Source organism: Oryctolagus cuniculus, chromosome 4 (genome assembly GCF_964237555.1).
Source record: "Oryctolagus cuniculus chromosome 4, mOryCun1.1, whole genome shotgun sequence".
NCBI classification, from domain to species: domain Eukaryota; kingdom Metazoa; phylum Chordata; class Mammalia; order Lagomorpha; family Leporidae; genus Oryctolagus; species Oryctolagus cuniculus.
The window spans coordinates 174085651-174100130 of record NC_091435.1 but is presented as its reverse complement, the minus strand read 5'-3'; the positions used below and the strand labels follow the sequence as shown (position 1 = coordinate 174100130).

Genomic DNA, 14480 nt, shown 5'->3' with positions numbered 1-14480 from the left:
GGGACACGACGCCCACCTGCCCGCGCGCACACACACAACTCTGCCCCGAGCGCGCACAGTCTGGTGGGCGCGCACACACCGCCGGAGGTGTCCACACTCACCCAGGGGCAGGCAGGTGCACAGCCCGCTCCCCACCTCCCGGTAGGTGCACACGGGACACCTGCCAGGGCACACACTCTCCCAACTTCTCTGCCGGCTCCCGCACATGCACACTCACGCCGGCTCCGCGGGCGCACCCCACACCCACGCACCCGCCCGGCCCGGGGCGCCCCCTCCCGCAGGCCCGAGCCGGCGCGGGGGTGCCCACGCCCCCGGCCCGCGGCCGCAGCCGGCCCAGCGCTCCTCCTCACCTTTCTCGCCCGCGCCGGGCAGCCGGCCCTCGTCCTCCTTGGGGTTGGTCACCTGGGTGATGATGGCCGGGCCGTCCATGGGTGCGCGGCGCGGCGGCCGCCCGCAGGCCCGGCCCCCCGCAAGCCAGGCGCGCGGGGCCGCGGCGCGGGGGGCGCGCGGGGGCGCTCGCAGCCGCCGCCGCCTGGGCGCGCCCGCCGCCCGGCCCCGCGCTCCGCAAGAGGCGGCCCGGGCCCGCGCCCCCGCTCCCGCCGCCGCCGCTGGGCTGGAGCCGCCGCCGCCTCGTCACCATGAACCCCGGAGCCGCGCCCGGGAGAGCCGCGCTCGGGGAGGCGGAGCGGGAGGCCCGGCGCCGCGGGAAGCGGGCGCGGGCGGCGGGCGCCGGGGAGCGGGGAGCGAGGGCGGAGAGGAGGGCGGGCGGGTGGGTGTGTCCCAGCCCGGACCGGCCTCCGCCGCCCGTGGGGGGAGCGGGCGCGGGGTCCCGGCGGAGGCGGTGCGTGGAGGGTGGGGGTCCCGGCACGCGAGAGCGGTGCCAGGAACCCGGCGCGAGTGCTGTGGGGAGGGGCGCGCAGGGCCCGCGGGGGTGCGGCGTGGGGCCCAGCGCCCGAGCCGGGGTGGGCGAGGGCGAGCCTGTGGGGTGGGCGAGCGTGGGCCTGTGGGGTGGGCGAGGGCGGGCCGTGGTGGGCCTGTGGGGTGGGTGAGGCCGCGGTGAGCCTGTGGGGTGGGCAAGGGCGAGCCTGTGGCGTGGGCGAGCGTGGGCCGCGGAGGGCATGTGGGGTGGGCGAGGGCGGGTCGCGGTGGGCCTGTGGGGTGGGCGAGGGCGGGCCGCGGTGGGCCTGTGGGGTGGGTGAGGGCGGGCCGCGGTGGGCCTGTGGCGTGGGCGAGGGCGAGCCTGTGGGGTGGGCGAGGACTGGCCGCGGTGGGCCTGTGGGGTGGGCGAGGGCGGGCCGCGGTGAGCCTGTGGCGTGGGCGAGGACTGGCCGCGGTGGGCCTGTGGGGTGGGCGAGCGTGGGCCGCGGAGGGCATGTGGGGTGGGCGAGGGCGGGTCGCGGTGGGCCTGTGGGGTGGGCGAGGGCGGGCCGCGGTGGGCCTGTGGGGTGGGCGAGGGCGGGCCGCGGTGGGCCTGTGGGGTGGGTGAGGGCGAGCCTGTGGGGTGGGCGAGGACGGGCTGTGGTGGGCCTGTGGCGTGGGCGAGGACTGGCCGCGGTGGGCCTGTGGGGTGGGCGAGGACGGGCCGCGGAGGGCCTGTGGGGTGGGCGAGGGCGAGCCTGTGGGGTGGGTGAGCGTGGGCCGCGGTGGGCCTGTGGGGTGGGCGAGGACTGGCCGCGGTGAGCCTGTGGCGTGGGCGAGGGCGGGCCGCGGTGGGCCTGTGGGGTGGGTGAGGGCGAGCCTGTGGGGTGGGCGAGGACGGGCTGTGGTGGGCCTGTGGCGTGGGCGAGGACTGGCCGCGGTGGGCCTGTGGGGTGGGCGAGGACGGGCCGCGGAGGGCCTGTGGGGTGGGCGAGGGCGAGCCTGTGGGGTGGGTGAGCGTGGGCCGCGGTGGGCCTGTGGGGTGGGCGAGGACTGGCCGCGGTGAGCCTGTGGGGTGGGCGAGGGCGGGCCGCGGTGGGCCTGTGGGGTGGGCGAGGACGGGCCGCGGAGGGCCTGTGGCGTGGGCGAGGGCGAGCCTGTGGGGTGGGTGAGCGTGGGCCGCGGTGGGCCTGTGGGGTGGGCGAGGACTGGCCGCGGTGAGCCTGTGGCGTGGGCGAGGGCGGGCCGCGGTGGGCCTGTGGGGTGGGCGAGGACGGGCCGCGGTGGGCCTGTGGGGTGGGCGAGGGCGAGCCTGTGGGGTGGGTGAGCGTGGGCCGCGGTGGGCCTGTGGGGTGGGCGAGGACGGGCCGCGGTGGGCCTGTGGGGTGGGCGGGGGCGAGCCTGTGGGGTGGGTGAGCGTGGGCCGCGGTGGGCCTGTGGGGTGGGCGAGGACGGGCAGCGGAGGGCCTGTGGCGTGGGCGAGGGCGAGCCTGTGGGGTGGGCTGTGGCGGCGTGGTGCTGGCGGGGGGCGTCCCAGCGCGGGATCGGGGTCCGGGTGCCTGGGCAGCTGGAGGAGAGGCAGGGCCCCGGGCCGTGGGGAGGGTCCGCAGGGGCGCGAGCCTGCCGAGGGGCAGCCAGTCCTCGGGGACCAGCCTCCCGGCCTGTGGGGGCGAGGGGTCCCGGGGTCTGCAGCCAGGGGACGAGGGGCAGCCTGGCGCGGGCAGAGGGGCGGCGGGGGCCACGCTGGGCAGGACTGTGCTTCCGCGTGGCGGCGGGCCGCTGTGAGGGTGCACGGGACGGGGAGGCGTCCCCCCTTAGCCTCGACGGCCCTGGGGCCCCGGGGCACTCGCGTTCCAACTTGCAGGGCGCCCACCCAGCGGGCCGCTGGGCGGGACAGGGCCTCAAGGGGCGGGGGCGGAGCTCGCGCGCCCGCAGCCAATCCGTGGGGCGCGACGCGGCGGGGCGGGGCCGCGTGGGCGGGACAGTGCCGCAAGGGGCGGAGGAGGAGCTCGCGCGTGTTCTTGGCCAATCAGCAGGGCGCGACGCGGCGGGGCGGGGCCCGGTGGGCGGGACAGTGCCACAAGGGGCGGAGGAGGAGCTCGCGCCCGTTCTTGGCCAATCAGCGGGGGCGTGACGCGGAGGGGCGGGGCCGCGTGGGCGAGACAGCGCCTCAAGGGGCGGAGGAGGAGCTCGCGCGCGCTCTCGGCCAATCAGCGGGGCGCGACGCGGCGGGTCGGGGCCGCGTGGGCGGGCTGGCGCGAGGAGCGCCCCGCCTCCGCCCGCCGAGCTGCGCGCGCACTCCAGGCCTGGCGGACACGCTGCGCGCCCCTCCCGGCCCCGGAGGGGAGCCGCAGTGGGAGGCAGGCGTAGACTCGGGTCCCGGGCCTCGGGGGTCTGGGCTCTGCGCGCAGGTCGCCTGGCGGGCCGCACCTGTGAGCAGTGGCCGCCCTAGGGCGCCGCATCAGGGCCCAGCTTGCCAGACCCTTCCCGTTCGTGGTGGTCGCAGGCGGGGGCGGCCTCTGCTGCCTGGTGGCTGCGCACCCCAGCTGGCCTCGCGGCCTGGCTCCTGCGTGGGCGGCGGGGCGGTTAGGGTCCTGCAAAGGTTCTGTCCGCCGTGCTGGGGCTGCGGAGGGGCTCGGTGCGCAGGGTACCGCGCCGCAGAGTGGCCCAGGAGGACCCTGCACCCTCCACCATCCTCAGCTCCCTGGGGTCACCTCCCCAAACCCCCCACCCTTACCTGCTGCCACTTTGCACTCCCCGTCCCTTCTACACGCCGTCCACGTAAGCGTTCCGTTTATAATTCACAAATATTAACAGTAAAATCTCACCCCGGCCCTACCCACCGCATCACACCTGTTCCCTGTATCCCCCGCCTCGCTGTATGCTGACGAGTTTATGCAGCTGGGAACAAACAACTGCTTGAAGTGACACACTTAGCGTTCTTCCAGGCGGCGACAATCGTAACTGCCATATGCACGTTGCATAATTCCTCACCGGAAGGCGCTTAGATGACAGCTTCTCGGCTCTACAGATGGAGGGAGCCGATTAGCCACCAGGAGAAGACGTCTTCACCTTAGATCCTGCAGCTATGCAAGATGGATCGAATGGTTAAATACAAAAAGTAAATAAATTAGAACAAACTGATTTGGGATGAGAAACGCTTGAGAGTGACAAAAATTCCAGAAATTACGAAGAATAAGATTGATAACTTTGGCTACCCTTGTTATTTCAGCAGAATTTTTTTAAAGACATTTATTTATTTGAAAGAGTTACTGAGAGGCAGAGAGAGAGAGAGAGAGAGAGAGAGAGAGGTCTTCCATCTGCTGGTTCACTCCCCAGGCGGCCACAACGGCCGGAGCTGTGCTGATCCAAAGCCAGGAGCCAGGAGCTTCTTCCGGGTCTCCCACGTGGGTGCAGGGGCCCACGCACTTGGGCCATCCTCCACTGCTTTCCCAGGCCATAGTGAGAGCTGGATCCGAAGAGGAGCAGCCGGGACTCGAACCAGTGTCCCTGTGGGATGCCTGCAGTGCAGGCGGCAGCGTTACCCGCTGCACCACAGCGCCAGCCCGGATGTAAATGCAATTCCTGACGCAGAAAACGAGTGACGGCATTTAAGGAAAAGCAGATGGAATGGACGCTGCAGGAGCGGCTGCGGCCCTGCAGAAGGTGGAGGCAGAGGGCGGGGCCAAGGGCGGGGACGCAGCACTTAGGAAGGGGAAGGCCAGGAGCCTGCGTCCGCGCTCCTGTGGGACTTGAGCCTGGTGGCGGTGGGGGTGGTTGCCGTGGGCGCCGGGCGAGGGGTGAGCGCAGGGAGAGGCTGCCCTGAGGAGGGGGCGCCGACTGAGCACACAGTGCGGAAGCTTGGTGAGGGGCGGGGCTCAGAGCGAGCCAGTCGTAAACCAGGAAAGGCACCGGGCTTTACCAGGCCTGCTGGGGGTGATGGACGCAGATGCACGCTGGGCGTGTCCCTGCTGAACAGGCTGCACAGGGGCCCTGCAGGGGCGCGGAGACCCCATAAGGCCTTGTATGACAGGAAGGAGAGGACTTGGGGGTGCAGGGGCGCAGACAGGACCCAGGAGGGACAACTCTTGCCTATCAGTTGGGCCCGACAAGGGAGGCGTGCGCAAGGAGGAAATGGGCACCTAGTGTCCGGCTGGGGGACCCAGGAAGAGCGGAGGCCCCTGGGAGATGCCCCGTGGCTGTGTCCTTGCCCCGTCCCGCGCTCCGTCTCTGAGTGTCTCCCTCCAGGCTCTTTGCTGGTCTGTGTTGGTTCTCGGCGGGCGTCTGACTGGAACGTTCGGTGTGTCCGGGCTCAGTCTCTGGCTGGCTGTAGCTGAGGCACCTCTGTCTGGTGCCTCAGGCTTCCCAGCTCCTGGCTCGGGGGGCGCCCCCCACCCCCACCCCACGGGAAAGGACGGAGGTGGGATCTGGCAGTGACTCCTGGTGCTTAGTCAAGTGGACAGCCCTGAGCCCGCCCACAGGTCTTGCTCTGGGGGTCACCTTGGGGACTGGGCGGGGTCGCTCCGGGCAGCAGCCCTCCCCCTGGGCCGCAGACCCAGAGTCTGCAGCCCGCTCCAGCGAGGCCTGAGCCACGCCCAGGACTGCAGAGGACACGGTGACCTGCAGGGCTCCCGGCCTGATGGAGGAGGCAGAGGAGGAGCAGAGTTGATCTGTTTCCTAGTGGGCCAGGGACTCCCCAGGAGGAGATGACGGTAGCTGTCCTCTTGGGAGCCCTCGGACTCCCAGGGAGAGGACTTCTCCATCCGTGTAGTGTCCACGGAGAAGGCTGCCTCGGAGCAGTGGACAGTGAGGGAAACCTTGAGGTCCTGAGGCCAGGCTGAGTTTGGATTTAACCTGTGCCGTCACCGTCACCGGTACGTTGTGAGCAAGCAGCAGGCCCAGCTTAAGAAACAAGACTGGGGGCCTGGCGCTGTGGCTCAGTGGCTAAGCCTCTGCCTGCAGTGCCGGCATCCTGCACGGGTGCCGGTTCTTGTACCGGCTGCTCCACTTCCTGTCCAGCTCTCTGCTGTGGCCTGGGGAAGCAGTGGAGGATGGCCCAAGTCCTTGTGCCCCTGCACCCACGTGGGAGACCCAGAGGAAGCTCCTGGCTCCTGGCTTCGGATCGGCTCATTTGCGGCCATTTCGGGAGTGAATTGGCAGACAGACCTTTCTCTCGCTCTCTGTAACTCCACCTCTGAAATAAATAAATTAAATCTTTTTTAAAAAAAGAAAGAAACAAGGGCAGATCTGTAGAGGAAGTGAAAACTCAGACCAGCGGCGGCAGCAGCTGCGACTGTGCTGCTCGGGGCTGGAAGGGGCCCGGAGCCCAGGCCGCCCCTCCCTGTGACCAGGGCGGTGCAGGTAGGAGAGCCAGGGTATCTACACTCCAGCTTCCCGGGACGGCGTCCTCCTGCCCTCCACACCCTGCCCCTTCCTCGCCAAGGCCCACTCTGCCCGTCACACAGAGGCCTCTGTCTGCCGACACCGGGGCCTCCCTGTCCTCACCCCAAGGGGTGCTCTCCACCCCCCCTCGCTGCCCCACCAGGAGGAAGGCCCCCAGTGGGTCAGCGTCCCGCAGGTGCAGCCTGCCCCCTGGTGGCCGCCGTGCTGCGAGGGCCCCTTCCTGTGCCGGCTGGGGGAAGGTGGCTCGGTGGCTCCCTACCTCTCCTTCTGCCCTGATGTGCACTCCGGTGCGGCTCTGCCCGGGATGTGAACAGAGGCTCTGGGATGCCAGGGCCCCTGTGCGGAGGTGGAGGGGCTGTGGGGCTGCGGGGCTGCAGGGAGCAGCGCTCTCGGAGGAGGGAGGTGGAAAGGCCGCCGGGGCGGTCAGCCAGGGGTTCTGGGCACGGAGAGAAGTCGGGGCTGGGAAGTGGTTGTGAACTGGAGGGCAAGACAGCCTGGTCTCAGGTGGACTCGGGGGCCTTGCCTCTGAGATGGGTCATTTTCAGGGTAGCAGGAAGCCCAAGAGGCCTTCCTGGAGGAGGGTGCCCCTGACACTTCCCATTTACCTCCAAAGCTCTAGACTTGCTCTACCCAGGGAACTTGGGTTCCAGAGGGGACACGGCCTGCCCTAGGTTCTCCCTGAGAACCCTGGGTGGGGCAGGACACGGCCCTGCTCTGGGACCCTGTCACCCAAGAGTGGCCCTCGGAGCAGAGCAGCAGAGGGCCTTGGTGCCCCGAGCTCCGGCAGGAGTGGCCTCGGCTCCCAGATAGGCGGAGGTCTCGGGTTGACGTGGTGACCCCTGGAGCCGGCGAGCCCCCGAGGGGTGTCTCACCCCGGCACCCACACGGATTTGCCTGCGATGCCTTCCCCATGCCTCAGGGGCCAGGTGGTGCCTGAGGGGCGACCTCTGCTTAGCTGTTGCATCTGCGGCCTGTGCCACTCGGCCTCCCGGGTACCCCCTTTCTTCGTGGGCCTGTGCCCCCCCAGGCTGCCTCAGCACAGTGGACGGACCCAGACGAGACCGGGGCGGAGCTGTGGGTTCTCGGCCGCCCGTACTCCCCAGGCTGCCAGTCAAGAGGCTGTGTGGGTGGGTACAGACAAGGGGGCCTGCGTGTCTGTGTGTGTGTAGATCCCCCCGCCCAGGCTGCTGGCTTCCCAGGGCACTTGCAAGGTCAGCTGCGACAGGAACCCGCCCACGGCAGCCCCTCCCACTGGCACCATTCCCACGGGTGGGTCCCTGGCCATGCAGGTGAGGACTTTCACGGGCACATCCAGCCGCAGACACACATGCTGGCACACGCGGCTGCGTGCTCCCTTGTCCACGGGCTCAGACAGGACCAGACTGGTTGCTGCACACTGGCGCTGCCTGCGTCGCCTTCCTCCTGCCCCGGCCCTGGCCAGCACTCCCCTGCCTCCTGCTCCCTCGTCCTGAACAGGTCCTCGGAGCCGCTCTCACGTTGTGGTCGTCAGTGAGACAAGGGAGCAGCTGGTGCTTTCTAAGTTCCATACGAACTCCTGGAGTCTGTGTCACGTGTGTGTGTGTGTGTGTGTGCGTGTGATACAGAGAGTGAAAAAGATAACCGCTCAGGAAAGCAGTCTGCCCCCTCTGTGCTCACCACCCCTGCGGCCACCTGTCTCCCCGCTGTGCACACCCCTCCCCAGTTCCCCGGAGCGCACACTGTCCAACCCCTCTGAAGGGCCACAGCTGCCATCCAGCCGGGTGGCTCTGGCCCTCCTGTGGCGTGGCAGCGTCCACGGTGAGCACAGCCGGGGGCCGGGCTGGGGCGGGGAGTGAAGGTGGGTGTGGGGCTCCTGGCCTGAGGAAGCCCCATCTCAGCCGAAAGAGGCAGAGGCAAACGGCTCCCCCTCGGGGCCTCGCTGTCCCACGCGTGCACCTGGCGCTCCCCTGCGCTGCTGTGGGTGCAGACTGGAAAGAGGCCCCTGTCCGGGTCCGAGCTGGGAGAGGGGACCAAGGAGGTGCAATTTCTAGGATGTTCTGGAACTATTAAAGTTATTTTTCAAATTCCAAAAAAGCAAATATTTTGGAGAAAGGAAGATACTAGCTGTGTGGATTTGGCTAGACCAGAGGGTTCACAGAGCTCCTTGACCTTTGCCGTCTGCACGGGTCCCAGTGGCTCTTGGTAAGAGAAGGGAGAGGGTGGAAGCTGCTTGCTTGCTGTAGGCTGGGCCCTGGCTGGGCACCGTGGTCCCCAGAGGTGAGGGGCTCTCCTGGCTGCAGGGACTGGAGGGTGTCAGGACAGGGCCAGCACGAGGGACCTGGGGCAGGGGTCTCTGCCCATCCAGGGCCTCACAGCAAGGCAGCCTGGACCGTGGAGAAACCAGTCAGCTGGAGGCCTGGGCGTGGCGGCGCCACAGCTGGCCTCTGAATCCAGGGCACGGGGAAGCAGGCCGCTCTGGAGGGAACCCCGCTGCTGCAGACAAGTCGTCTGTCACGAGCGGGACTCACGCCCCACCACAGCGTCTCTGCGCCTGGCGTGTCCTCCTGTCCCCGCCCACTGAGCTTCCCGAGGCCCAGTTAAGTGCTGGAGAGAGAGAGTGCATATGCTTGGCTCAGTTCATTGCCATTTTCCAAGTCACTGTGGCTGTGTGAAATATTATCCCCAAATGTAGTGACTTTAAAAAATGCTGCCTGGGTCCGTGACTCTGCATTTTGGGGAGGGCTTGGTGGACGTGGCGTCACCCGGGCTGTGCCAAGGCTGGGCTGGAGTCGCTGCACTAAGGGGTTGCAGTCATGGTACCGGCTATCGGCTAAGACCACTGGGCTTTGCATGAAGAACCCACAAACGGCTGGCGTGCTGGCACAGCCGGGTAAGCTGCTGCTGTCAGTTCTGCTTCGAGTCCCAGCTGCTCTGCTCCCAATCCAGCTCCCTGCCAATGCGCCTGGGAAGGCAGTGGATCATGGCCCAAGGGCTTGGGCCCCTGCACCCACATGGGAGACCCGGATGGAGTTCTGGGCTGCTGGCTTCAGCCGCTCCTGACCTGGCTATTGTGACCATCTGGGGAGTGAATCAGCGGATGGAAGATCTCTCTCCTCTCTCGCCTTTCTCTTTCCTCTCTCTCTCTGTGCCCCCCATCCCTCTCTCTGTTGGTCTGTGTTTCAAATCATTAATGTTTTTAAATGAAGACCTACAGGTGGTTGCACTGCTGGGTCCCTTCAGAGCTTGGAGAGACTCCCCCTTCCTAGGGGCAGCTCACCTGTGCAAGTCCTTCCTGCGCAAACCGAGCGGAGCCCACACTCCCAACACCTCCTTCATCAGGCTCCCACACCCCAGGGCCAGGTACCCGCCAATCACAGACGGCCCCTACACCCCAGAGCCCGCTGGAAGGACTTCGGCCAGCTAGTCCTGAACCTGTCCGCCCTGTCTCACCTGCTCCTTGCACTAGAAACCACAGTAAAGGCTCCTGCAACCTGACGCTTCCCCACCTCGTGTGGTGTGCCCTTTCTCGTAGGATCTGTGCGCATCACAAACTCTTCTCAATGGATCCACTGGCCTCATCGCACCCGAATAGCAATATAATCGGTCTACTAAGCCGTGCTCTCTCCAGTGGCCTGGGTAACCTTGCGACACGACACGGGGGCTGAGCTGAGAAGGGAGCGTGCTGAGGGCCCCCGTTGGAAGCTACGGCACAGTCTATGCGCCAGTCTCAGAGGCCGCTCCGTGCCACGTCCCCTGCACTGTGTGCACGAGGTGACCGCCCACCCCGGCTCACCTGTTCCCTCCCTTAGAAACCACAAGGCTCCCGCCTTGGCTTCCTAGCCGGCCCTGATGCGCCCTCCATTCGGGGCAGAGGTGAGAGCAGAGCTAGAGTGGAAACACAAGGTGGTCTCCCCTCCCAGCCGTGTTTCAGTGTTGAAAGCTTTCCGGATTTTGCAGCAGGTGCGCAGACTTTACCAGCTGAGCATCCCGAATGTCACGAGTCCCAAACGCCCCAAAGTCCGCAACAGTTTCAGTCTCGAGGGTTTGAGCATTCCAGAGCGTGGTGGGGTAGGGGTTTGCAGGCTGTGTGGCTTTGCAAAATGCTGTCTCCCACAGGCAACCTCTCTGGGCGGGGCTCTTCAAGCCCCGCCTCCCCCGAGGGACTGCCACTGAGCGCTCAGGGGTCCGATCCGGGCCTGGCACTTGGGAAGTCCTGTGCAGGCTCTTGTGCGGTGGTCCCTTACTCCGTGGGTAAGGAATCTGCGGGCACAGGTCGGTGGTCGTCTGAAGCCGCGTACACACGCACCCCCCCCCCCCACTTTGCTTCCAGAACCCTGGAACGTGCTGTCTAAACAGCTCTGAACTCACTTCTCAGACCAGCCTGGATCTCTTCACTGGATCTCTTTCTCCCAGCCCGTTTTCTTTTTTAAAAAATTATTTATTTATCTGAAAAGCGAAGTGAGGGAGGGAGAGAGCAAGCTTGCCCACCTACTGGCTCACGTCCTCAGGTGGGCGTAAGAGCCAGGAACTCCATCCTGGCCTCCCACGTGGTGTCGGGGGCCCAAGTGGCCGGCCGTGTGCTGCTGCCTCCCCGGGCTGCACAGTCCAGGCGAGTGTTCCAGGACAAACTCGGGCTCTCTGGTGTGAGTCGCACAGGACCACGGCCCAGGACGGGCGCGTTCTCTGACTCCAGACAGCGAGGCCTGAAACCCAGAATGTCTCAGGCCCAGGGCTCCGTGTGCTCAGGAAGCCGCACTCCCACTGCAGCTCGCACACCCCCGGATCGTCCCCAGAGAGCTGTGAAGATACAGAGAGACATGCGTCTCGTCGGCACACACGCTCTGCCGACACTGCTGTCCCTGCGGGGGACTGCTTCCTGGCCGCCCAGGCCTGCGTCTCCGGGCTGCCTGGTCCTCGGAGCTCGGGCTTCTGGGCCGTGCTCCCCTCGCCTGGGACTCGCAGGCTGGGAAGGGAGAGGTGGCGCGAACGGCCCCGAGCTCAGCTACACGCTGAACACACGCTGGCTCTGGCAGACGGCGCCGCGCCCTTGGCTGTGACCGTCCACGTGCAGGAGTCCCCGCGCCCACTGGTCTCTTTCCTGGCCAGCAGTTTGACACCCACGCCCGGTGGTTCCCTTTCCAGCACTGAAACGTAGCTTTCTTCCGTCCTAACCTTGCTCACTCGACTTGGAGGTGCCTTCTCCGTTTATTTGCATGAACGCTTTTCTTTGGCCGGGACTCTGTATGGTGATCGGATAACCCTGGAACGCTGTGTGCATGAGCGCGGAGGCCAGGAGACCAGGGCGCGCTGGCCCCTCTGCGGGCAGCCAGGGAGGTGTGGCCTTCCCAGGCGGCTCTGGCCCGACTGGGGCTGCCCTCACGTGGAAACTCTTTATCGTCAAGTTGGTGATTTCAAAGCTCCAGGGCTGGTGATGTGGTGCAGCAGGTTCAGCTGCCGCCTTCAGGGCCTGCGTGCCGTGTGAGCGCCGGTTTGAGGCCCTGCTGCTTCACGTCTTAGAAGCAATGAAAGACGGCCCAAGTGCTTGGGCCCCTGCACCTGCGTGGGAGGAGACCTGGGTGGAGTTCCAGGCTCCTGGGTTTGGCCTGAGCCAGCCCTGGCCGTTACAGCCACTTGGAGAGTGAATCAGTGGATGCATGATTTCTCTCTCGTTCTCTATTTTTCTTTTATTCATTCATTCATTCATTCATTCATTTGACAGAGTTAGACAGTGAGAGAGAGAGAGACAGAGAGAAAGGTCTTCCTTCCGTTGGTTCACCCCCTAAATGGCTGCTATGGCCAGCGTGCTGCGCCGATCTGAAGCCAGGAGCCAGGTACTTCTCCTGGTCTCCCATGGGGTGCAGGGCCCAAGCACTTGGGCCATCCTCCACTGCACTCCCTGGCCACAGCAGAGAGCTGGACTGGAAGAGGAGCAGCTGGGTCTAGAACCGGCACCCATATGGGATGCCGGCGCCACAGGAGGATTAGCCTAGTGAGCCACGGCGCCAGCCCTCTATTTTTCAAATAAATCAATCCATGTTTAAACATAATAAGTACAGAAAGTTCCAGAGGCAGGAGCGTCTTCCCGCACGGCCCCAGTGCTGTCTGCAGGACGTCAGGCTCGGCCACCCCGAGGAAGCAGCTGAGTCGGGCGCAGCCGCGCGGCAGCCCCTCAGCCGTGCTCGTGGCAACGTGGTTTGTTGTTCTGGTTGGTTTTCCGGTGTTGCCTCTACAGTGTGCGTTCTCAGGATGGCTTTCTGTTTCTAACAGTTACAGAAATAGTGTGCAAATAAAGAAGTCCTGGGTACCCCTTCACCAGACTCCCCCAGTGTGGACTTTCAGCCCGAGTCATTACAACTTGAATGTCAGCGTGAAGGGCAGGAGGCCCCGGCAACAAGGAGGCCACGCGTGGCGGACAGGCCCTGGCCGGCCTCCCCATCTGTGACCCCCCCACAGCAGGTGGCCGCTGTCCTGCCTGCCGGGGGCTGCTCGCCCCGACCACTCCTTCCCTCCCCGCGACACCAGCACGGTGGATCGCTCCCTGCGACGGCGAGCCAGCAGCAGACTCACCCCCCACGGCTTCAGGATGTCCTAAAACACAGGCTGGGGTCTCCCATCACCACAGCGCGAGGGCCAGAGCAGGAAATCAACACTGGCGCAACCTTGGCCTCGTCTAAGCTACAGACCTCACTGTCTCCCCGACTCACCTGTCCCTTACGCAGAAAAGAAACGTGATTGTTGTCTGTCCTAGGATCCCATTCAAGACAATGTGGTCCCTCCCCTCCCCTCGCCTCCTCCCTCTCCCCTCCCCTACCCTCTCCTCTGCTCTCCTCCTCCTCCTCCCTCCCTCTTCCCTCCCCTCCCCTCCCCTCCCTTCCCCTCCCCTCTTCCCCTCCCATCCTCTCTTCCCCTCCCCTCCCCTCCCCTCCCTTCCCCCTTCCTCTCCCCTCTCCTCCCCTCCCCTGCTCTCTTCTCCTCTCCTCCCCTCCCCTTCCCTCCCCTCTCCTCTCCTCCCTTCCCCTCTTCCCCCTTCCCCTCCCCTCCCCTCCCTTCCACTCCTCTCCCCTCCCCTCTCTTCCCCTCCCCTCCCTTCCCCTCCCCCCTTCCCCTCCCATCCCCTCTTCCCCCTTCCCCTCCCCTCCCCTCCCTTCCCCCTTCCTCTCCCCTCCCCTCCCCTTCTCTCCCCTCCCCTCTCCTCCCCTCCTCTCCCCTCTCCTCTCCTCCCTTCCCCTCTTCCCCTTCCCCTCTCCTCCCCTCTCCTCTCCTCCCTTCCCCTCTTCCCCTTCCCCTCCCCTCCCCTCTCCTCTCCTCCCTTCCCCTCTTCCCCTTCCCCTCCCTTCCCCCCTCCTCTCCCCTCCCCTCCCCTCCCTTCCACTCCCTCCCCTCCCTTCCCCCTCCTCTCCCCTCCCCTCCCTTCCCCCTCCTCTCCCCTCCCTTCCCCCTCCCCTCCCCTCCCCTCCCCTCCCCTCCCCTCCCCTCTCCTCCCCTCCGGTTCCTCGGGAACAGCACATCCCTGTTGTCTCTTTACTCTAGGATCGAGACAGTTCTGACCATCACAGCCCCGGCGCTTTAGAGACCTGCCCTTACCCGCACCGCGTCCTCCCTGTAAAACATAAATGGAACAGCAAATACGTGTACGGGAGCTTTAAATCCATGTTGTGCCTTTACAGTGCTATTCTTTGAGAAAAGCAAGAGAGCGACTGGAGCGTTTGAAGCCATCTTAGATTTCACTGTGACTTGGGGTAAACTCCACTGCAGGAGTTGCTTTCACACCTGTTCAAGCGAAGGGAGGACTGCAGCGTACCCACATGCAGTACAGAACGCGTCCATGCAAGCGTCTTCCAGAACCAGCGTCATTTCAGTGTGAGGAGCGCACTGCATTTCAGCTGTTCGTGTTTGGAAACAGCTGGCCGGGAACGGGGCACGGGGACAGCACACAGCGCACAGTGACCACCTCTGGCACGCCGCCGCTCTTGTGAGCTGTGTGCTCGGGAGTTGGGCGGTTCGCAGATGCTGTCTGCGTTCAGGACCCACAGTCCTACCGGCCTTCCTCTATCTATGCCTGGCCAGTCTGCTCACTGTGATGGCTGGGCACAGCTTCCCAGTCGCTGGATCCTACACCTCTGGCTCCACGAGGGAAAGCAATAAACAAGTGTCCTCTGCAGCCCACACCGCGGGTGAGCAGATGCAGGAGGGCCACTTCGCTCTGATGCTACGGCACACACTCAGCGGCTGGGATGCGC

At 66.0% G+C, this 14480-nt stretch overlaps 2 protein-coding genes across 3 annotated transcripts in view; one reads left to right on the top strand and one right to left on the bottom strand.

Moving 5' to 3' along the window:
- CTDSPL (CTD small phosphatase like) overlaps positions 1-703 on the bottom strand; it is a 164324-nt gene extending 163621 nt beyond the window's left edge. For both annotated transcript variants that reach the window (XM_051829256.2, XM_051829257.2), the window contains exon 1: positions 351-703. In XM_051829256.2, the coding sequence (XP_051685216.1) occupies positions 351-429 (79 nt within the window). In that variant the 5' untranslated portion in view covers positions 430-703. The remainder of the gene's footprint in view (positions 1-350) is intronic.
- Positions 428-6049, top strand: LOC127485803 (spidroin-1). The gene is made up of 3 exons (XM_070073257.1): positions 428-769; positions 2220-3639; positions 3807-6049. The coding sequence occupies exons 1-3, from the start codon at positions 428-430 to the stop codon at positions 3842-3844; spliced, it is 1800 nt and encodes a 599-aa protein (XP_069929358.1). The 3' UTR covers positions 3845-6049.
- Positions 6050-14480: the final 8431 nt, after the last annotated feature.

Coding starts and splice junctions, on each gene's coding strand:
- LOC127485803 (XM_070073257.1), top strand. CDS start 428: ATGGGTGCGCGGCGCGGCGGCCGCCCGCAGGCCCGGCCCCCCGCAAGC. Junction 770..2,219: donor GCGGAGAGGAGGGCGGGCGG/GTGGGTGTGTCC, acceptor GGGGTGGGCGAG/GACGGGCCGCGGTGGGCCTG. Junction 3,640..3,806: donor CCCTTCTACACGCCGTCCAC/GTAAGCGTTCCG, acceptor GCGTTCTTCCAG/GCGGCGACAATCGTAACTGC.